Source organism: Pogona vitticeps, chromosome 7 (genome assembly GCF_051106095.1).
Source record: "Pogona vitticeps strain Pit_001003342236 chromosome 7, PviZW2.1, whole genome shotgun sequence".
Taxonomy (NCBI): Eukaryota; Metazoa; Chordata; class Lepidosauria; order Squamata; family Agamidae; genus Pogona; species Pogona vitticeps.
The window spans coordinates 33416222-33437443 of NC_135789.1; the positions used below are offsets into that span (position 1 = coordinate 33416222).

General features: G+C 64.5%; 2 protein-coding genes across 3 annotated transcripts in view; one reads left to right on the forward strand and one right to left on the reverse strand.

Annotated features, from left to right (window-relative positions):
- Nucleotides 1-11685, forward strand: part of SMG6 (SMG6 nonsense mediated mRNA decay factor) — a 62224-nt gene extending 50539 nt beyond the window's left edge. For both annotated transcript variants that reach the window (XM_072978708.2, XM_072978709.2), the window contains exons 15-19: nucleotides 1241-1387; nucleotides 4600-4753; nucleotides 7187-7398; nucleotides 8521-8602; nucleotides 10190-11685. In XM_072978708.2, the coding sequence (XP_072834809.2) occupies nucleotides 1241-1387; nucleotides 4600-4753; nucleotides 7187-7398; nucleotides 8521-8602; nucleotides 10190-10320 (726 nt within the window). In that variant the 3' untranslated portion in view covers nucleotides 10321-11685. The remainder of the gene's footprint in view (nucleotides 1-1240; nucleotides 1388-4599; nucleotides 4754-7186; nucleotides 7399-8520; nucleotides 8603-10189) is intronic.
- A 1586-nt stretch (nucleotides 11686-13271) lies between these two features.
- Nucleotides 13272-20734, reverse strand: HIC1 (HIC ZBTB transcriptional repressor 1). Its single transcript, XM_078379199.1, has 2 exons — nucleotides 20600-20734; nucleotides 13272-18831 (listed from the first exon to the last, which is right to left on the reverse strand). Exons 1-2 carry the CDS (start codon nucleotides 20649-20651, stop codon nucleotides 16409-16411), a joined length of 2475 nt encoding a protein of 824 aa, XP_078235325.1. The 5' UTR covers nucleotides 20652-20734; the 3' UTR covers nucleotides 13272-16408.
- Nucleotides 20735-21222: the final 488 nt, after the last annotated feature.

A 21222-nucleotide genomic window follows, 5' to 3' on the forward strand; every position in this document is an offset into this window, starting at 1 on the left:
GGCGCAGTCGCCCCGGGGACAGGCTGGGGGGGGGAGAAGCCTCAGCCCTCTGTAATGGGGAGGGGGCTGCGCTTGCTGCGTGCCCCTGTTCCCTGCCAGCCTCTCCCACCCAAAAACACCCTCTCTCTCTTTCTCTCTTTTCTCAACTGCGATGAGTTCCAGATGGGCTTTGCAAATGAGGATGGAGGGCCGGGGAGGGAGGGGACCATGGCTTTAATAATGTGCAGCCCAGGCCCAGCAGGAAGGGGGTGGGGGTGGGAAGGGGGGCAGAGCAAAGGCTGGGAAAAGAGGGGTTAGGGTTCAGGCTGGGGGCTGCGTGTCCCGCAGAGGTGCTTGGGAGACTGGCCAGGGCCAGTGGTGGCTGGAGGGGGGCAGTTTCCAGCACAGAGCAGAAGCGCTCACCACCTTTGCCAGGCGCGCGCGCACACACACACACACACACACACACACACACACACACATACATGTAGAGGAAGAAGGAGTGCTGGTGGTGCGTAGGCCCTCCCCCTTTCTGACACACACACACACACACACACACACACACATCCTGATGTGAGTGAAAAATCTCTACTCTTGTCTTTCAGCTCCAGCTCCTTCCTGGAGCCCTGATTTTTCTGCAGGATGCATGCATGTGTGCGCGCAGTTTGTGTATTTGTACACATTCAGCATCCCTGCCAGCCCACCCCTCAGATGTGGGTCAGGCTGTACAGAGATCTAAAGGAGTGGCCTCAAACCCCCCCTGCCCTCCGGGCTGCCCACCCCTCCACGGCCCCCAACAGGGACCCCCCTCGGCTCCTTCCGACGGGTGGGGGTGGCTGTTCTGTCCAGCAAGGTGCAGAGAAAGGGCCTGGCTCTCTCTCTCCGGCTGCCGCTGTGGTCCTCCTAACCACCACCGCCGCCTTGCGGGGAAATTGCCCCCTGCCTCCAGTCCACCCTGTGGGCTTCGTGGCCCAGTAGGGACGAGGAGGCGGCTCCCCCAGTCCTCGCCCACTCCTCTGACCCCCACCTCATGCCAGCTCTTGGGCTTCGAAACCGTTTGGGCTGCTTAAGGCCAGGTCCAGAGCGGTCAGGGCACGAGATGTCCACCCTCCCGTCCATGCCCACTGCCCCGTTGGTCTGTTATTTTTAGCGGCGAAAACACCGCCGAGGACCCGTGGCTCTCTCTTGCGTGGGGGACGGATCGGTCTCTAACTGTGTTTTCTTCCCTTCTTCCTTTCCACTTCCTCCGTGCCATGGAAAGGAGGAGGACGTCCGGATCGAGGCCTTTGAGGACGACTCCGAGGCCGAAGGGAGCGGCACAGAGCTGGACATCAAGGAACTGAGGGCCCGGAAGCAGGCACTGACCCGGAAGGTGGCCGAGCAGCAGCGCCGACAGGACAAGATCCAGGTGGGCTCCTCGGGAGGGGGAGAGGGCTTGCGGGGGCAGAGGCAGGAGGAAGCTCAGCGGGGCGGTTGGGGGGGGCTGTGGGCACTGTCCTTGAAGGGGGAGAGCGAGGGGGGGAGTGCCGGCCGGTGAGCGGAGGCTCCGCTCAGATCCCATCCGCCCCACCTTTGTGGCAAGAGAAGGAGTCACGCCTCTGTCCAGTGGTGTGGGCAGCTTGCCTTCCAAGCAAGAAGACACGGGGCCCACCAGACACTCTGTCCTGGACCTTTCAGGGGGGCGAGCCAGCCCGGAGCCCCGGGCCTTGGCCGCCTGGCTTGTCTCTCTTTCAGCCCCCCCCCCATTGGGAGCCGGCTGGCTCCTGCAGCCCCGGGGAAATTCCTCTCCCCCCCCCTTAACAACTTCTCCTCCTCTTCTTCTTCCTCGCTGCCCCGTGCTGCCCCCCTCCCCAAATGCCCAGGGCCCTCCACACTTCAATAACTCTTCATTTCCCAGCCTTGAATGTGAGCCAAACACATCTGTCTCGCCAGATGCGTGAACTCTGGAGTCTGTGCCGAGGTGGTTGTAAAACAGGGCTGCGGAAAGCCCTACTGGGAGAGAGAGCGAGAGAGAGCGAGAGAGCGAGAGCGGACACATGCAGGCCCGCCGGCGATTGGCGGCCGGCCCAGAACCGCCGCTCTCCTCCCGGCTCACCGTTTGCTTGCCTGCCTGCCTGCCCGCCTGCCTGCCTGCCTGTTGCAAAGGGCCACTCTGTCCGCCAAACGGCGGGCCAGCCAGGAGGAGGAAGGAGCCTGCAAGGGAAGGGCGAGAGCGAGAGCGAGGGAAGACAAAAGCCCCCTTTGGCTGGGGCCCGGCTGCCAAAGCCCGGCCGGCATCCCAGGGGTCCGGGCCCAGGGCCTGCCAGCCTCGGCAGAGACAGCCGTCTGTCCAGCTTGCCCTCCAGGAAGCCCCTGCCCAGTTCCTGAGGCCGCTCCCAGGAGCTGTGGGCTTGAAGCTGGCCAGCCCCTGTCGTGCAGCCCCGAATCACCCTCTGGGGAGGAGGCAGCAAAGGCCCTGATCCCCAGGGTCCCCCATAGGAGGAGCGGGAAGGGGCAGCCTTTACTCCCTGGGAACCCCAGCAGGAACTCTGCCAGGCTGGCAGGGCCAGGCCCAGGCCCAGGCGCTCTCTTGGCCCCTTCGGCCTGGACGCGTCCGGATCTCCTGCCTGGCTCCCAGCAGCCCCTGCTTCCCTCGCCCCTCCGCCCTCCATCCTGCCGGCCCTCGCCTTAGACCAGCGGAGCGTCCCGAGAGCAAGGCTTGGCTTAGAGACCCCCTTCCTTTGATTTGTGAGGCGCTTCTGGTCTCTGCTCAGATCGAGGGCGGGGGGGGAGGCTAGCCTCTGAGGAAACCCCTTCCCCGCATCTACAGGGAGAGCGGGGAACCTTGAGGGCAGACAAAAGGGCCTGTCAGGGAGGGAGGGAGGGAAGGAAAGAGCGGCCCGCCTTCGGAGGCCAGTCCAAGAGAGTCCCTTCCTAAGAGTGCCATTCCTTTTTTAAAAAAAAATTAGGTTTTCTTGCAAGGGATTTTGGGTGTCGTAGTCCACGGTGGCCAGGCGCAGGGGCTAAGGGATTCTGGGAGCTTTCCCTGGCTTGGCTTCCTATGCCCTGGAGACAGAATCGTGTCCGCGGAGGGCCCTTACGCGCTCAGCTGGAGAAGCGCTGGCTGTCTCCCCTCCTCCGGCTGCGCGCACGGTGGCCTTTCTGTGCCAGGAGAGGGAGCCTTTCCTCTGCCGCCGACGAGGGCCCCACCTGAAGCACCAGGCGCTTCCTCTGGGGGGGGGCTTCCTCCTCTCCCGCCCCTGCCGCAGGCTGGCCCTGGGGGCAGAGCCGGGGTCTATATTTAGACACCCCCCACACACACACCACGTCTGTCTCCCCCACGGACGTGCATGTGAGCAGCCTGCTCACCCCCTCCACCCCGGGAGACAATGGGGCGGCACGTGCGTTCGGACAGCCACCTGCCGGGGACGGAAGGGCCAGCCCCGGCCTGCCGGCTCCGCCGTGGCAGCGAGGGAGCCCAGCGGGGATGTCCAGAGTCCAAGGCAGGCCGTGGGGACGTTTGGTTGCTCCCTGGGCCTCCCCTCGCTCTCCCTTCTCTCTCCGCCTGCTTGGAAAAAGGCAGCACAGCTCTGCACATGCTCAGAGGCTGCCTTTGTGCTCTTGATTTTTGCGGACCTCTGTCTCCAGGCTCCTTCCCTCCCTCGGTCTCCCTCTCTCTCTCTCTCTCTCTCTCTTCCTCTTGGGCTGGCCGGATGTCGGCACTCCCTTCGCTGCTGCTGCTGCTGGCATGCGTGCGTGCGTGCGTGCGCATACCCGCTTGGGTGGCAGCTGCCAAACACAAACAAACCTCCCCCGTGGCCTCTGAACCCTGGTGGGGCGAGTTCTCCTCCGGCTCCTTGAAGAGCCTCTGCAGGGGAGGGGGGGGGACTTGGCACGGTCCCCGAGAGGCACATCCTGTCGCCCTCTCTCTCTGGCCAGGCAGGGGGGCGGCAGGATGGGACGTGACGGCCGGCACAGGCCTCCCTCGCCGCTGCCAGGAGGGCCAGAGGGCCGGCCAAGGCTCCTGGGCAGACCGGGTCACGGGCGCTAAAAAAAGGACTTCTCCGCACAGGAAGCGGGGTGTGTTTCCAAGACGGCCTCCTTGCTCCTCTGCTCTCTGTCCCACGGGAGCCGTGGACCGGCAGCCCTCTAGGGCTGTCTCTGGACATCGGCTCCCATCATCCCCAGCCACAGGGATTGCCAGCTGGGGTTCCTGGAAGCCGGAGCCCCAAGAATCGGTAGAAGGCCCCTTGTTTCCCCCGCTCAGGAAGGGCAACTGGGGAGGGTGTGTGTGTGAAGCTGCCTGGGCAGTGGCTTGACGGACCACCATTCCCAGTATCCCCCCCCCCAGTCAGTGGCCGTGCCGGCTGGGGAATACTGGGAGTTGGGAGTCTCAGAAGCCAGAACCCCAAACCTCATGTGGGGATTGGGGGACACACACACACACACACACACACATAAAAGCTCTGGGCTCGGCTGAGGAGGGAGACTCCCGGAGGCCTGATCCGTGTGGGGACCCTTAGACTCCTCGTGTGGGAGAGAAGGAGGGTGGGAAGGCGAGCCTGAGGTGTGCCTGCTCTCTTCCCCCCCCCCGCATGCACGCTTGACCCTCTCTTGGCCTCTCTGGGGGGGCTTTTCCAGGCGGTGCTGAAAGACCAGGCCCGGGTGCGGCAGATGGAGCTGGAGATCCGGCCCGTCTTCCTGGTCCCGGACACCAACGGCTTCATCGACCACCTGGCCGGCCTGGCCAAGCTGCTGGACTGCCGGCAGTTCATCCTGGTGGTGCCCCTGATCGGTGAGTGGCCGGGGGGGGGGGGGAAGGGGGAGCAGTGGGTCGGGGGGGGCTCCGCTACGCTCCCTTCTTGCAGCCCAAACCACCTCTGGGGCGACCAGGTTTGGCGGGACGGAAGCAGCCCGGCCGACTTTTCCAAAGCAGCCCCTGCCACCACAGCGTCCCTCGGCCCCTTAAAACTTGGGCAGCCGTTGCTTTTCTCGGCTAGCCCGTCGCACCGTTTCTGGCCGCAGGGGGCTTTTCTCTACCCTTCTGGGACCCTTCTCCACCCGGCAAAACCTGGTAGCCAGCCCTGCATCTCGAGTGGCCACGAGAGGTGGGTCCTGACGGGCAGAGCCCACGCAGCGCAGCGCCCCCCTCCGGCCCCCTCCCACCTTCTCGGCCCAGGACCTGTTTGGGCCGTCAGGACCCAAGGGCCGCTGGGTGGGAGGAGGAGGAGGAGGAGGAGGAGGCCAGCTTTTGAACCTTGTGCCTGAGAGGAAGCCGGCGGGCCGGGAGGGGGTGGGCCTGGTTTCGTGCCCTGCTAGCGGCCGGGCTGCCCTGGTGGGAGTGGAGAGCGATGGGCTCGAAGGGCCTGGGGTTGGATCCAGGCCGTCAGGGGTGGTGAGCCTCGGGCCCTGCCGCCGCACCCTGCCTTCAGGGGATGGACTAGAGGACCTCTGAGACCCCCCCTCTCTCTTTTTCTTAGAGTGGAGCCTCCACCCCCAGGGAGCCTCGCCCTCCCCGCCCCCTCCCTGGGGGGGGCGACCCCCTTCCCCTCTGGCTCCCTCCATCTCTTTGCCCCAGAGGACCGTTGTTCCTCTTATCTATCGGCGGGGCTGGGGGGGGAGTGGGTGTGGAGGGGGGGGCTCTGGAAGGCCAGGCATCCCATCCCTCCAGCCCCAGCGTCCGGCTCAGAGGCTGGCTCTCCTTTTTCTCTCCTTATAAAGCGGCAGCCGGGCCGGCCGGCCGGCGAGTCAGCAAAGCTGGTTCCTGTTATTGGTAAACAGGCGGACCTGGCAGATAGCGAGCGGGCGGGCGGGCGGGCGAGGGGGGGGCGGCCCGGGGGGGGGCGGCAGGCAGCAGCTCCTGCTGCTGCTGCTCCTCCTCCTGCTGCTGCTGCTGCTGCTGCAGTTGCTGGGTGGTCTGGGGTGGGGGTTGGATTCTGGGCACACTCCCCATCCCTCCCTCCCTCCCTCAGAAAGGAACAGGGCTCTGGACACTCCTCAGGATCAGGAAGGGGGCAGGAAGTCCAAGGAGGGAGGGAGGGAGGCTCCTGCCTCTCAGCAGCAACCCCCCCCCCCCGTTGTACATACACACAGAGAGAGAGAGAGAGAGAGAGAGAGAGTTTGCTTATAGGGCCAGGATCCAATCTGGCTGCCTTTGTCTTTCGGAGCACTTGCAAGGTGGCAGGCAGGGGGGCAAAGGCCAAAGATGGGGCCTCACGCTGGCCTGGTGCTCCTCAGGGCCCCAGAGAGAGGGACACTCCATCAGGGAAAGGGATACTAGGAGCCGGGCAGCCTCATCCGTCTGGTTGCGGCTGGAGTGCCCGTCGGGGACCCAATAGGGCCCCATCCTGGCTCCTGTGCTCGGCTTCGAGGGCAGCCCTCAAATCAGCCAGAGAAGGAACCCAAGGAAGGCTGGCTAGCCGTTCTCCCCCTACCTTGGGGGGGGGGCAAGCTTTGGGAGCCACCCGTGGGTCCGTCCAGGGTGAGAGCGGGGCCGGTTGGTTCCTCCCCGGGTGGCTTCGTTCTCCTCCCGCCCCTTCCCTGCTCCCTGAACTCGACCTGGGAGAAGCTCCGCTTGGGCAGGAGCACAAACATCTTCCCTTTTGAAGGCTGTTTGGCTTGGAAGCCGCCGTCAGATGGATTTCGGGATGGAGTACCAGCCTCCCTCCGCCCGTTTGAGGTCCCCATGCAGACACTCTCTCTCTCTCTCTCTCTCTCACTCTCACATACACACACACACGCGCACACACACACACGCACACACACACCCCTGCCTCCGAGGACTGCATACTTCCCCCTTGATCTCAGCTCTTGGCGGGGAAGGCAGAAACGGAGCAGCCAGATTAACCATCTCGGGGCGACGGGGCTCTGGGGGCGCGGGAGGAGGCCTCAGCTAATCCTGCCCCCCCCCCGCAAGACTTGCGTACACATCATGATCTTCTGTGTGTGCATCAGCAGCCTTATTTAAGGGCTGCCACTCAACTCCTCGCGGGGGCTTCTTCCTCTCTTCCCGCCCAGCAGCCAGCCTCGTGGGCCCCTCCTCCTCCTCCTCCTCCTCTGCGCTTTCTGGGTCTCCCGCCTGCAGCCTCTACACCTGGGGTCCCGGGATGGGGGGGCTTGGGGGGGGAGGGAGGTGCGTTGGCCTGGCTTCAGCTTCTCACCTCCTCTTTCTGGCCTTTCCCGTCTTCCCCCCCCCCCTCCCACCACCACCTTGCTCTCCTCCCGCCAGTGATCAACGAGCTGGACGGCCTGGCCCGAGGCCCCGATTCAGAGCACCGGGTCGGGGGCTACGCACGCCTCTTGCAGGAGCGGGCCCGCAAAGCTGTGGAGTTCCTGGAGTCCCGCTTTGAGCGCCGGGACAGCTACCTGCGGGCCCTGACCAGCCGGGGCAACGAGCTGGAGTCCATCTCCTTCCGCAGGGAGGACCTTTCCAGGCAGCAGGTAACACACACACACACACACACACACACACAGAGGGGGGGCTCAGGGGGGAGGAGAGGGATAATTGGCTTTGGCCCTCGGGGTGGGAGGGAGAAGGGCCACTCAGACCTCGCAGGTGGCCTTCGTGTGTCTCAACGTTTGTTCCTGAGAAGGCCGAAGATCAAGGAGCAGGAAAGGGGCTTTCAGGGGACGGATTGGGCCGGGTCATCGTTCCAGTAGGGGGCACGCACACACTTCTTTGTTGTGGCGAGACTCCCGTTGATGAACACACTGAGAAGAGGGAGAGGCGTGTCAGAGGTGGTCCTTCATCCGAGCTGAGTGGGGCATCCACAGGCAGGAACAGTCTACCTCTGGGTACCCAGTTTCTGAAATCAAGCAGCTGGGAAAAGGAGTGTGGAACGGGAGGAGGCTTGGCTTCCCTTCCCTGTTTGTGGGGCTTCCCCGGGAACTGTCTCTCCTCACTGCCGCTGCACCCACACACACACACCGGAAGACCTTTGAGCTCTCTCCTCAGCCCCCCCCCTTCTCCCCTTCTGCTTAGCCTGGTGGTTTAGCGGGCCGGTTTTATTCTTTGGGTCCGGGCGCTCCTGACCCGGAAGCTGTTTGCCTTCTTCGGAGAAGCAGAAGGGCAAGCGTGAGAGGCCCTCTTCCTTCCAGCCAGGAGCGGGACGGCCGGCGCTTTGGCGCTGTGACCTTCCAACACTCCCTTCCAAGCAGAGATAATTCCACCCTCTCAGGTTTTCCTCCTGGGCTGCCCCTTGATATCTGACGTGGCCGTTCCCAGAGGGGGCACCCAGAGGGCAGCCAGCAAGAAGACTCGGACAGAAATAACCCTACCCAGAGACAAAAACAAACCCTCAATGGCTGTGGTTGTGTTAAAAATGCAGTTAAACTAAAGATACGAAATTAAAACCTTTTGGGCGGCTGGTGATCAAGTGGGAGCCCAATCCAGCAGAGCCAGGGGTGTGATCCTGAGCGTTGTTTATTCTGGTCAGGTAAGGTCACGAAGGGGAGGCCCTCTCTTCCACTCTCTCTCTCAGCGTGGCCCTTGTGGAACGGGTGTCGTGGCGCATTTGGGGTTCCCCCCACCCATGACCCCGTCGGGCGTTCTCTTTCCCGCAGGGGAACAACGACGACCTGATTCTCTCTTGCTGCCTCCATTACTGCAACGACAAGGCCAAGGACTTCATGCCAGCCAACAAAGGTAGGCGGGGGGGGGGGAGGGAGCTCTCGTGACGACACCCCTCCAGAGCGGGCCTTCTCTTTGGGATTTTTGGGGGGTAGTGAAGGTTTTTTCTAAGGTGGTGAGAGGCAACTGCCCTGTCCAGTCGTCCGCTTCGGTTTCCTTGGAGGAAAATCCTCCCTTGTTCGCTCAGGTTTCGCTCCCTGCGGAGAGACACCGTCTCCTTCCTCCTCCTCCTCCTCCTCCTCGCCTCCCACAAAAGGGCACTGGGGTTTTTCTCTCCCTTTCTTGTTTTATGCAGGGGGTGGATCACAGGTGGAGAGAGGGGAGCTTCCTCCCCTCTCAGGCCGTACCAGAACCAGGGGAACTCCCCTCCAATGGAGGGTTGGGAGACCGAGAGGAGACCCAAGAAAATCTTTCTTGACCCAGCGGGTTGTTAGTCTGTGGAACTCCTTGCCACAGGATGTGGGGGTGACCTCTGGCCTTAAGAGAGGGGGATAGGGCAGATTTCTGGAGGAAAAGTCCATCGCAGGTGACCATCCCTGATGGGGATGTCATACCATCTCCAGGCTTCAAAGGAAAGGACCTCCAGAGGCAGGGGAAGAGAGGGATCAGGTGGGCTCCCGGAGGCACTGTGAGAGACAGGGCACTCGACCCGAGGGGCCCTTGGCCCGATCCTGCCCAAGGCTCTTTGGACGTTCTCCTAAGCGGGAAGAGAATAAATCTCGCCCTCCTCCTCTGATAACTGGGAGAGCTTGAGTGCTGGAGCGGAAGGCCATCCTTGCATATCTTCGGCATGATTCAGAGGAGGAGATGGAGGGCCTGGGTGGGGCGGAGGGGCTCCTGAGCAGACACGGCGTTCTGGCGAGGGCCTGTGGGGCGGGAGGGCTGGGTTGGTTCTCTCGTCGTCCCCAGCAGTGGCCCCGGCTGGCTGGAGCTGAAGGGTCTTCCAGTCAGCGTTTCGAGGAGCAGGGACCACAGGGTGCGTGAAATCGCCTTGACTAAAACCCAAACCAGACCCTGTGGTCCCTGCTTTGGGGGGGGAGGGAGCATGCCACCCCAGTTTATTCCCCACCCACCGCCCACTGCCACACACACCCCACTAACTGCCTCCTGTCTTTTGCTGGCACCCTTGCCGTAAGACCATGAGCCTGGGTAGAGGGGGGATTCTGGGCGTCGTAGTCCCCCGAGTGACTGTTTCCAGGCCGTGGAGGGCAGCCACTGGTCTGAGCTTCCCCCCCCCCCATGCCTCCCCCAGTTTCCCCCCGTCGGGCCAGATTCTCAGCAGCTTAACTTGTCAGCTTGACGGAGAAGCCGTTTCTGAGTGTTTACGCCTCGCTGGGACGAGATCGGGCGATCAGGGGATTACACTGGATGGGGCCTGACATCCTGACAGCCTCTGGTTTCTAACAATCCACCTCAGCACCCGGCCTGAGCAGGGGATGGTTATTGTTAAGGCCCCCCCCCGCGGAAGGGAGGGGGCCCCGGGTGGGCCGGAGGAACCGGGGGGGGGGGGGTGTCGCGTCGCGTGGGGTTGGCCAGCCTGCTGGACCGGAGGAGGAGGAGGAGGAGGGCCCCCTCCTTTCTGACGCCTGGCTCTCTTCCCAGACGACCCGATCCGCCTGCTCCGGGAGGTGGTGCTGCTGACGGACGACCGGAACCTCCGGGTGAAGGCCCTGACGCGCAACGTCCCCGTGAGGGACATCCCCACCTTCCTGAAGTGGGCGCAAGAGGGCTGAGGAGGCGCCACCCAACGCCGCCACCGCCGCTGCTGCTGCCACCACCTGGAGAAGCTGCGCAGCCGCCATTTGGCTCCTGGAAGGGGCGGCGCCCCGGGGCCCGCGCGGGCTAGGGGCCCAGCCGCCAACCCCCCTCCTCTGGCGCGGCCGTTCCGGGACCTGCCCGTGAACAATAAAACCCAGCCACGCCTTTAAACCCGCCCGCCCCTGCAGTGGCCGTGCTGTGGGTGCGAGGGGCGGTGGGAAGGTGGTTTGGAGGGGCAACCCCGACGCGATGGGGGGGTTTGCCTCCGTCGAGGGAGCAGTGGTTGTGAGGGGCAGGAAGGGGGCCTGGGGGACGGGGAAACGGGGGCTCCTTTTAGCCTACTGCGAGGGCACCTCTCCTTTGCTGTCAGCCCCTCTCCGAATCTCGCCAGCCCTCAGGATGGAAGCCAGGCACCCCATGTTTGACCTCTGTGCATCTCAGCTCCTACCCCCGAGACCCCTTCTCTCCCCCCCCTCCCAGTCTCCCAGTCTGCAGCCACCACACCAGCTGGGTCTCCCACTGGTTTCCTCCTGCCCATCCTTTCCCCTACACCCCATCCTTGGTTCCTGTCCCCCCCTTTTCCCACCCCACTTTCTGATTTCACCCTCCCCTCCCCTTGAACACCTTCCCTGCAGTGGTTTAGAGGAGAGATGCTGTGGGCACGGAGGGCCCCCCCACAGAATGCCTTTAGACGGTGTACATTTTAAGGAGCTGGCAGGCATGCACCTCCATGAAAAGGGGGTTTAAGAGTGTCATGATAGCAGCCAGATGTGTGTGAGAGACACCCTTGTGTAAGGGCAGAAGTGTTAGTGGCCATTTGGCAACCTGTAGTAATCTGGCTCGAGGGGGGGGGAAGAGCTCTCCCATCAAGAGGGACCCCCCCTCCTCCTCCCGCTGGCCTGATGGTGCAGAGAGCGTCCGTGGAGGGAAGGAGCTGAGAGAGAAGACCTGGACGTGGGCTTTCCCATCCAGACAGCACCCAGGACGTGGGCCTGGCTTGTGCCGGAAGACCCCTCGGCCACCCGTGGCAGGACAGGCACCACGAGAGTTTAGCGGGGTCAACGGATCCCAAGATAAGCGAGGAGGGAAGGAGAGAAGCCTGCTGCCTCCATGGGTCAGCGCTCTGCATCGGTGGCCCCACTCACATGGAAAACAAGGGGAGCAGGGTGAGATTGGGGGGGGGGGGAAATGTCAGTTCTCACACGCAGGGAAGACCACCTGGACACCAGCATCCCACCCCCCCTGCCAACAGTTCTGCTTTGGCCCACCTGGGATTGTATGGAGAGTTTGTGACCGTTTTTCTCTTGTTGTTTTCTTAAATAAATTTGTTTAATAGGGAACACTGCCCTGTGCTGCTTCATTTCGGGGGGGGGGGTGTGCAAGGGAACAAAAGGACTCAAGGAGGTGCTGGTTTTGGAGGCCTCGGGAGCCAGATTATCTTTTCCACCCGATCTCGGCCAGGAAAAGCGCAAACAAGCCGCCTTATTTATCAGCCGCATTTTAAGACACACAGTCTCTTTTCACGAACGAGTACACACACACACACACAGAGCTGTGCTGGTGGCTTCTTCGGGGGATTTTGTGACATCCTTTGAGACGGGCCAGATCTGTTATACTGACCCAGGCCTTATCCTGGTACCTCTTCAAAGGCTGATGTGCCTGCAGGTTTCCAGAATCATCCTGGGAGGAGGTCAGCTGGCTGGTCCATTTTACTGGACTGATTCAAGAGTGACCGAGACGGAAAGTATGCAGAGTTACAGCTTTCATAAGACGCTTTGTCAGGCGGCAGCGCAGAGAGGGAGAACGAGGAGGGTCTGAAACCTGCCTCCGAGTCCTGTGCCAGTCTTGGCCCAGTCCACCCGGCTTTCTCCTCTGGAGCAAGTCGTCTGTGGCTGCCGTTCCTGGTTTGGGGTTTGAAAACAAGAGCAGGGGGTGAAAGGGTTCCCCTCTCTGGGGTCTTTCCTCCCAGTGCGTCGGGCATTTGTGCCAGGCTCGTTTTTTACGCTCATGGGGAGGTTGGCCGTCTGGAAGGGAGCCGTAGGGAACCCTTCTCCTTCCCTCAAAGAACCCAGCAGTGGCCGGCCTGAGACCTGCTCAGATCAGCCTCGGCTCGGCTGCCGTTTGCAAAGAAGCAACCCTGTCCAAAAGAGAGAGAGAGAAAGTGTGTGTGTGTGTGTGTGTGTCTTCTGGCATGTTTGCAAGATCCCTGGGCTCAGTTTCGTCTGTGTAAAGACCATGCTAGGATAAACCTTCCTATAAACCTCTTGTTCTGCTTCAGCCTTTGAGCCTGAAAATGAAGGGTTTCTTTTTCCCCCCCCTGTTCCTGGGTTTTGCCAGCCGGCCACGTTCAGAAAGTAATTTAGTATGTCAGAGAAGGGATGCTGGCCCCTCGGGCACATTTTAGTTTCCAGAGCAGGGGGGGGGAGGGAGGGAGGTCCTCTGCCTCCAGTACCTGTTTTGTGCACACGGTGCAGCCGAGTTCCAGGGTGACCGCCTTGCTATGGTGCGTAATTGTTACCCAGAATCACGATAATCATGGTCTGTCGCATTAATTCTTACTCATGGTGACCCTTTTCAGGGGTTTTCTAAGTAGAGAATACTTAGAAGGGGTTAATCCTTCCCTTCTTATAGGGTTGCCCTACCGTGCAGTATGCCCAAGGTCACCCAGGCTGGTTCTACTCACAAGCAGGCCCAGTGGGGGAATCGAACTCCAGCTCCGCAGCCAGAGACCTCAACCTATCCAGACAGCATTCGGAAATGAGATTTGACCATCAGAAGGGACCCCGGGGGGCCATCTGGTCTGACCCTTCCTCTTCAGCATCCCTGAGAGGCATTATGGCCCCTTGTTGCAGCCGCCTCCCTGCCTCAACCATCCACGACCGTTACCTACCCAGTCCCACCCTAAGAATGCCAAGGCGTTGTAATATTTAAAAGGAAAAAAAATCCTTTATTGCTTTTTTTTATATTATTTGTTTGGTTTGGTTTCCGGTATAAAAACAAAAGGGAGAAAAACACCCCAGGTACAAAACGCTACGAAAGGCACCGTTGTCAACGCTTCCCCTTCCAGGTATGGCAGTTCATTATTGCTTTGGTGGGTGTTGGGGGTGGTTTTTTTTAGGGGGTGTGTGTGTGGAATGGATCGCTGTGTCCCGGCAGAAGGGGCAGCTGGCTCAGTTGAAGGCCCAAGCGCCACGCTGGGAGGGGTGGGGTGGGGTGGGGGGGCCGAAGAGGAAGGAGGGCGTGCAAGCCAGAGAGGGTTTCACATTTTAATTCGATTTCTCTTGGGAACGGCAAGGCTCCGTTGCTCCAGTCTCTGGCACAGGTTCAAAAGGAGGGGGGGCTGTTTGTGCCCTTAACCCAAGCCCCCCCTCCCCAAAGAAGTGCAGCAGGCGGGAGGCAAGGGGGGGTGGCAGCTTCTTGGGCAGGTGGGAGGCAAGCAAAAGGTGCTCCAGCCCGAAGGACATTGAGGAGGGGGGGGGAGACAAAGAGGTACTTGTGGTTTACAGAGCAAATCCCCCCCCCCCAGTTAAAGCTTTCGTTTCCCCATAGCTGACAAACTGGGAGTGATTTGTCTTTGTCAAACTGGATTGCAGGTGGGGTGGGGGCCTGGAGAAGGGACATGTCACAGAAAGGGGGGGGCCCACACCATACATAGATATATAGATATATATCTCCCACCCACACACCCCAAAAGAAGATCTTTGGCTTCAAGAAGAGTCTTAAGAGCAAAGGGCAAGAGAGTGCTTTCAATTCGCCCTGTGGGGGAAAGGCACCAGAGTTTTAAGGCAAGGGCTGAGAGCTGCACCCCCCCACCCCACCCCCATCACAGCTCTATAGAGGCTTCGTGGAGGGGGGAGTGAAGAGCCCACTCTCCACACACACGCACAGACACACGGGGACACACACACACACACACACACACACACACCTCTTCACATTGCAAGGAAGGCTCCCCTGCTTAAATGCTGTTTCTGTTTCAGAGGAAGGCCTGGAGGTCAACAGAGGGGGGGGGAGCCTCTGGAGGGGGGGCCACAGGCCAAGAGGCCGTCATCCCGTCCAAAACTGGGTGCCCGAACTGGACTTCCCCACCGTACCCCTGGGGAGGATCCAAGCGCAACAGCCCCCTTCCTCGAAAACCAGCGTGCAATGAGGAGGAGGAGGAGGATAACCTGGCCAGCCCTTGGAAGGCTTCGTCCTCGGAGGAAAGGCCTTCGGGAGGTGGCCCAGGTCACAGAGGACGGAAGGAAGGGCTGGTGGGACCCGAGAGACTTCTCCTCTCTCCGGCCCATCACATGCCACCCTCGGCCACCCTGCCTGCCTGCCTTCCGTCCTTCCTTCCTTCCTCCCTCCCTCCCTCCCTCTTGAATTTCCAAGCAGAGGCCCGTAGAGGAAGAGGCCTCTGGCTCAGAAAGGTTATGCCCGCCTCCTCCAAGGTGCTGAACTACAACTCCCATTGCTATAGCTGGCTGCCGGTCAATGGGCGTTGTAGTCACGATGCCTCTGGAGACGGCCCCTGTTGGCGGCTGGGCTGGGCCAGAATAAGCTGGGTGAAGCTTCCACCTCCACCACCACCACCCGCCTTTCCTCCCTGGTTCAGGGCTGTTGCTTTCCCTGCCAGGGGCAGGGGGTCCCCACAGGAGGAATGGAAAGGGGGCTCAGGATTGGGGGGGCCCTCCTAGAAGAAGGTCAAGGCGGCCTCTGACCCCTGGCAAGCGACTCTGCCCTGTCCGTGAATCACCCCAGCCCAAGAGCCACAGGTAGGGTGGTGGCCTGTTCCTGCCTGCCCCCCAATGCCAACCCAGAGGATTTTCAGGGAAGGAAGAGGGAGGGGCGAAGGACCCTAGCCCTCGCCCCGGTTGCCCCTTTGGGTTTGCAGCTGAAAAGGGGGGCTGGGCCATTTACCCAAGGCTCAGCCCCCCCCCCAATCCGAGCAGATCCCTGCAAGCATGTTGAACTGGGGGGACATTGCTAATGTGGGTGGGTGGGAGAGGCAGGGAGAGCTGAGCATGACAAGTGGACCCAAGGCAAATGGGAGGGGGAGAGAAAAATCCCTGGCTCCCATCCCGCCAACAAGTGTTTCTAGGCCAGCTGCCCCTCCCCCCCCCACCCCAACTCCGCTAGGGTGACGGAGCACTTTTCCCTGTGGGGCTAGCCTTCTAAGTGCAGGGAGCAGCGTCCCTTTGGCTCTAGAGTGACGCTGGTTTCTTGACTCAAGGGTCAGTGTGTGTGTGTGTGTGTGTGTGTGTGTGTGTGTGTGTGATGAAGAGGGGAAGGAAGGAATGAAGCAGTTTCCCTCTTTTAGGTGCTCAGAAGGGGGCAGGGTTGGGGAGCAGCTGCAAAGGGTGGCCAAGGACAGAGGAGGAGAAAGAGGAGGTGGCCATGGCCCTCTGGCACCGAGCCTGGGGATATTATTACTATTATTATTAATAATATTATTAGGTCGATATCAAAGTTCTCCCATAGGATCCACTCCGAACCAACAAAGGGTGCAAGCTTTTGAGTTCTCCAGAACACCGCCTCAGACTGCATGGAAACCAACTTTTCTCTACTTTTTTAGCGTGTGGGGGGATGTGCTTTTTGGCTAGAGATCTTTGACTGAGCTTCCCACCCCCCCCTCCATGCACGCACACACACACACACACACACACACAGACAAGCTAGGAGAGGAAAGCTGGGCCACCTCAGAGGCAACCCTCTTGGCTGGCTTGGTCTTGCGCCCTCCGGGAACCCCCCCCCCCCGTCTCCTTTTTTCCGTTTTGCTTCTTTGGAACTCCTTCTTTGGGCAAAAAGCAATCGGATGGCCGGCGGGCCCGGCTGGCTTTGGGGGGGAGTATGGGATTTGTAGTCCCCAAGAGGAAACCTTCCCAAGCTCTACACTGGCTCAGTAAGAGGATCTGGTAGGGGATGATGGGGGCTGTAATCCTGAACCAGTTCTGCTCCTTGGTGGGCTCTCGGTGGGGGTTCCCCCCCTCCCCGGGAGCCCCCAGCCGGCACTGCCCTCCCGTCCCGTCCCGTCCCCGGCCGCCCCTGGGGGTGTCTGTCTGTCTGTCTGTCCGGCCGGGGTCAGGGGGGCGAGAAGCGGTCAATGGTCCGGGCGAGGTGGTCGTTCCCGTGCAGGTGGGCGGCGGTGCCCTGGGCGAGCATCTCGGCCACCTTCTCCGGGCTGAGTCCCAGGTAGAGGCTCTCCAGGGCGGCCTTGGGGTCGGCCAGGAAGGGGTGGGGGTGGGGGTGGGGGGCGCCGGCGGCGGCGGCGGCGGCGGCGGCGTGGGCCACGGCGTGGGCCAGCAGCTCCTTGTCCGGGTGGCCCAGGCGGGCCATGGCCAGGACGCCCCCCTCGGGGAAGTCCAGCGCCGCCGCCGCCGCCGCCAGCTTGCCCTCGGGGCCGCCCGAGGAGGAGGAGGAGGAGGAGGAAGAGGCGGCCGCCGCCGCCGCCGCTGCCGCCGCCGCCGCCGCCGCTGCGGCGTGCATCTTCATGTGGCTGAGGAGGTTCCGCTGCTGGGCGAACTTGCCGCCGCAGACCTGGCACTCGTAGGGCTTCTCGCCGGAGTGGATGCGCATGTGCTCGGTCAGCCGGTACTGGCGGGTGAAGCGCATCCCGCAGGCGTCGCAGGCGAAGGGCTTGAGGCCCAGGTGGCTGCGCATGTGGCGGGTCATGGTCCCCCGCTGGGTGAACTTCTTGCCGCAGATGGAGCACGGGTAAGGGCGGGTCAGCCAGTGGGTCTTCTCGTGCTGCCGGAGGGTGGCCGGGTCCTTGTAGGCCTTGTCGCACGAGGCGCACCGGTAGGGACGGAGCAGGTCGCCCGGGGGGCACGAGGGGGGCGGCGGCGGGGGCAGCGGCGGGGGCAGGGGCAGGGGCAGGGGCAGCATCGGGGGCGGCGGCAGGGCCCTCTCCGGGAAGGGCGAGCCCCCGCCCGTGCCCCCCGCCCCCGCCGCCTCCCCGCCGCCCGCCGCCGCCGCCGCCCCCTCCTCCTTGCGGAAGAGTTCTTCCTCCTCCTCCTCTTCCTCGCCCTCGCCTTCCTCCTCCTCCTCTTCTTCCTCGTCGTGCGCCTCGACGTGCGCGTTGAGCTGCTCCGAGGAGGGGAAGCCCTTCCCGCAGGGGATGCAGACGTACAGGTTGCTCCCGCCCAGGCTCTCCGGGTCGTCGTCGTAGTCCAGGTAGCGCTCCAGGCTGTGGCTCCGGCCCGCCGGCGATGGGGAGCCGCCGCCGCTGCTGCCGCCGCCCGTCTCCTCGCTGGGACTGTTGCACTCCCGGTCCTCGGGCCCGCCCTCGAAGCAGCGGCGCCCCGGGGAGGCCTCGGCTTTGGGGTCCAGGCCGCCCTCCTTCTGCCGCCGGCCCCGCGCCTCCTCGTCCGCCTCTTCCTCCTCCTCCTCGTCGTCCGGGTAGGGCTCGGGCTTCATCCAGCGGTAGAGGAACTCCGGGGCCAGGTCGGCGCGCCCCAGGGGCTCCCGGCCGGGGCTGCTGCTGCTCCGGCGGCGCCGGCGGCGGGGCGGCGGGCCCAGGGGCGGCGGCGGAGGCGGCAGGAGGGTCGGCGGGGGCAGGAGGGGCGCGGCGGGCCGGTAGGAGAGGCCCTGGAGGTGCGGCGCCTCCGCGAAGGCCGGGTGGCCGCCCAGCAGCGCCGCGCTCTCGGGCGTCGCGGGCAGCGAGGCGTTCTCCCGGGCCTCGGCGGCGGCGGCGGCGGCGGCGGCCCGCAGGCGGCTCTCGGAGGGCGGCCGGGGCGGCAGCAGGGGCGAGGGCCCCTCGGGGCTCTTCTTGGAGAGGTCCAGGCCGCAGAGGGGCGAGCAGAGGCGCTCGGGCGGGCAGAGGCCCGGCGGGTGCAGGAGGCCCCCCTGGTGCGAGGCGGCCGCCGCCGCGTAGAGCTCCCCGCAGTGGGGGCTGCCCAGCGGCGGAGGCGGCGGCGGCGGAGGCGGCGGCGGGGCCCCCGGCTCGCCCGGCCTGGCCGGGGCGGCGTAGCAGCTCTGGATGACCGGCGTGGCGGCGCGGAGGCCCCGGGCCAGCTTGCCGAAGGGCGAGAAGCCGCCGCGCAGCGGGCAGTACTTGCCGGCGCGCTTGAGCCGCCGCTTGCAGAGGGCCACCAGGTCCGGGATCTGCAGGTAGCTGGCGGCGGCCAGGACGGCGCCCAGGCTGGGCTCGGCCGAGGCCGGGGAGGCGCCCTCGGCCCCCTCCGGGCTGGCCTCCCCGCCGCCGCCGCCGCCGCCGCCGCCGCCCTCGGGGCCCAGGCGGCCGGTGTAGATGAAGTCGAGGACGGCGCGGAAGACGGCCGGGCTGACCATCTCCTGGTCCAGGTTGATGAGGTTGTCGTGCACCACCAGGGCCTTGAGGTAGGCGCTGCTGGCCGCCAGCACGTTCTTGTGGGCCCGGAAGAGCGCGTTCTGCACCACCAGGATCACGTCGCACAGGAAGCCCTTGGTCCGCTGCGCGTTGAGCTGGAGCAGCAGCTGCCGGGAGTGGCCGCTCGGGTCCGCCGCCTCCAGCATCCCGGCGGCGCCTGTGGTCCGGTGCGGCGAGCGGGAGCGAGGAGGGATACGGAAAGGGGAAAAAAAGAGAAACCGGCGGTGGAGTCAGAACCGGGGAAGCTCAAGCGGTTTGGCCCGCCGGCCCGTCCCTCGTCCGTCCCCAGGCCCAGCGGCGTGAAAGGCGAGAGGTCGCGTCCGGCGTTCGCTCGGGCTGCGAGGCGGCGGCGGCAAGGGGGGGGGTGTTCCCCGGGCCGGGGTGCCTCTGCTCGCCTTCTGGCCGCCTTCCCCCACCGGCCTGCCCCCTTATAGAGGGGCTTTCCCTCGCAGGCGGGCGAAGGAAGGAGGAAGCGACGGGGAGGAGGGCGGGCGGGCGGGCGGGCGGCCGGGCAGCCTCCTCGGTATCTCTCTGGGCTGATCGCATCACACGCCGCTCCCCTCCCCCCCCCGGAGGGGTACTTGGGGGGCAGGGCTAAGCATTCACACCTGGAAGGGGGAGGGCCGCGCCTCCAGGAGCCTTCCCGCGTCCCAAAAAGCAACAGACCTTCCCTGCCACCCGCCGCCAGGAACGGGACAGTCCTTCTGCACCTCCGATAGTGGAGGCCCAGAAACCGGGGGCCCTCTGTGTGTGTGTGTTTGTGTGTGCGTGCGTGCCTGCCTGGGCGACTAAACTTGAGCGGGAGAAGCGATCGGCATGCGGGGGCGGGTGGGGGCCCCGAGCGAGAACCGGGCTCCGGGCAGCCCCGTTGGGCCACCCGCTGGAAAGCGCAACGGGAGCCAGGTTGCCGGGGCCCCGAGGAAAACACCAGGCCTCCAGGGAGCCCCCTCGCCCTCGAGGCTTTGGGGGCCTGCATCAGGTCGCCAGCCCGGCCACTAGGAAGCAAGCCGAAACAGGGCGGGGGGGGGGGTCCACCCGCCGCCTCGCCAGGGGTTGGTTGGCCGGCGGCGGCGGCGGCGGAGCCCTCTGGCAGGAGAGCAGCGGGCCGGGCACCGCCCGAGGTGGGCCGGCCTGGGAAGGGGACGCTGCGCACTGAGGGGGCTCGGCGGACGGGTTTGAGCGCAGGGGGGGGACCTTCTTGCGCCGGGAAGCCCCCGCAATCCGCGCTCTGGATCCGTCCTGCCCCCCCCCTCAAGCGTCCTGAGACCGCGGCGAAAGCCGATCTTTGGCAGCTCGCTTCTCCCGGGGCGGCCGGGGCAGGAGCCTCGCTCTCCCTTCCCGATCCCTCTTGAGCCACTCTCCAAAAAAGCGAAAAAGCGCCCGGCGTCGCCTTCAAGGCCGCCGACCCGGAGGAGCGGCCGCCGCGTCCTTTTCCTTCTCCGCCAAAAGCCGACAAGAGGGCAGCAGCCGGGACGAGGAGGAGAAGGGGACGGGGCCGAGACGGAGGAAGCACCGGGCTGCCCGGGTTGGGAGGCCCCAGGAGCGGCGGACGGGACCAGGCAGCCCCCTCCGGGTCCCCGCTGAAGCAGCCGCCCTGCCCCGGGGAAGGAAGGGCGCAGCGAGCCGGTTGAGCTCCTGCCCGGGCCGAGACGGGGGTGTTGAGAATCGGCGAAGGCCTCTCCCCAGATCTCCTCGGTCTCATCTTTCCCCCACCCCGGCCCGCAAAGGAAAACCGCGGTGCCACCGCCGGTCGCCGCCGGGAAAAAGATCGCGCCCGCCGGCCTCGGGCGCCTGGGAGCGGCTTGACGTTTGGGGCCGGAGGGAGACGAAGGGAGGCCGGTTTGGGGTCCCGGGGAGGGACGGAGGGGTAGGAAGGCCCGCCTGGGGCGCGCGAGGAGGGCGCAGCGGCAGCCCCGGCTCCTCACCTGGGATGCCCGTGGGGTCGGCCAGGCAGGCGAGGTCCGCGTGGACGCGCATGGCTCGGGCGGCGGCGGCGGGGGCGCCCCTGGCTCAGGCCGCCCGCTCTTCGGGACGGCCGCGACGGCGACGGCGGCGGCGGCGGCTGCAGCTGCGAGGACGGCCGCCCCCCATGTGCCGCGAAGCAGGGCGGCGGGCAAGGGAAAGGCCGGGCCGCGAACTCGCCTTGACCCCCGGCTGAACTCGGGCGGGTTCAGGGAGCCGCCGCGGCTTCCTCCGCCTCCGAGCCGCCAGCCAGCGCGAAAGGCAGCGGCGGGCGGAGGAAGAAGCCGGCGGGGAGGAAGAGGAGGAGGGGCCAGGCGGGGAGGGTTGGGGGGGGGAGACGAGCAGGAGGAGGAGGAGCCGCCTGGCCGGTGGGGCTCCCGCAGGCACTGCCCCAGGTAGGAAGGAAGGAAGGAAGGAGGGAACCCCCCCCCGAAGCCCAGCCCGGAAAAAGGGGGGCGTAGCTGGACCGGCCCCTCGCCGGAGGAGGGCGAGGCGAGGCGAGGCGCGCGCCCCGGCAGGGGCACCCCCAGACCTCCCCTGCGGCTCCAGACATCCCAGAGGGAGATCGGAGATGAAGCGCGCCTGC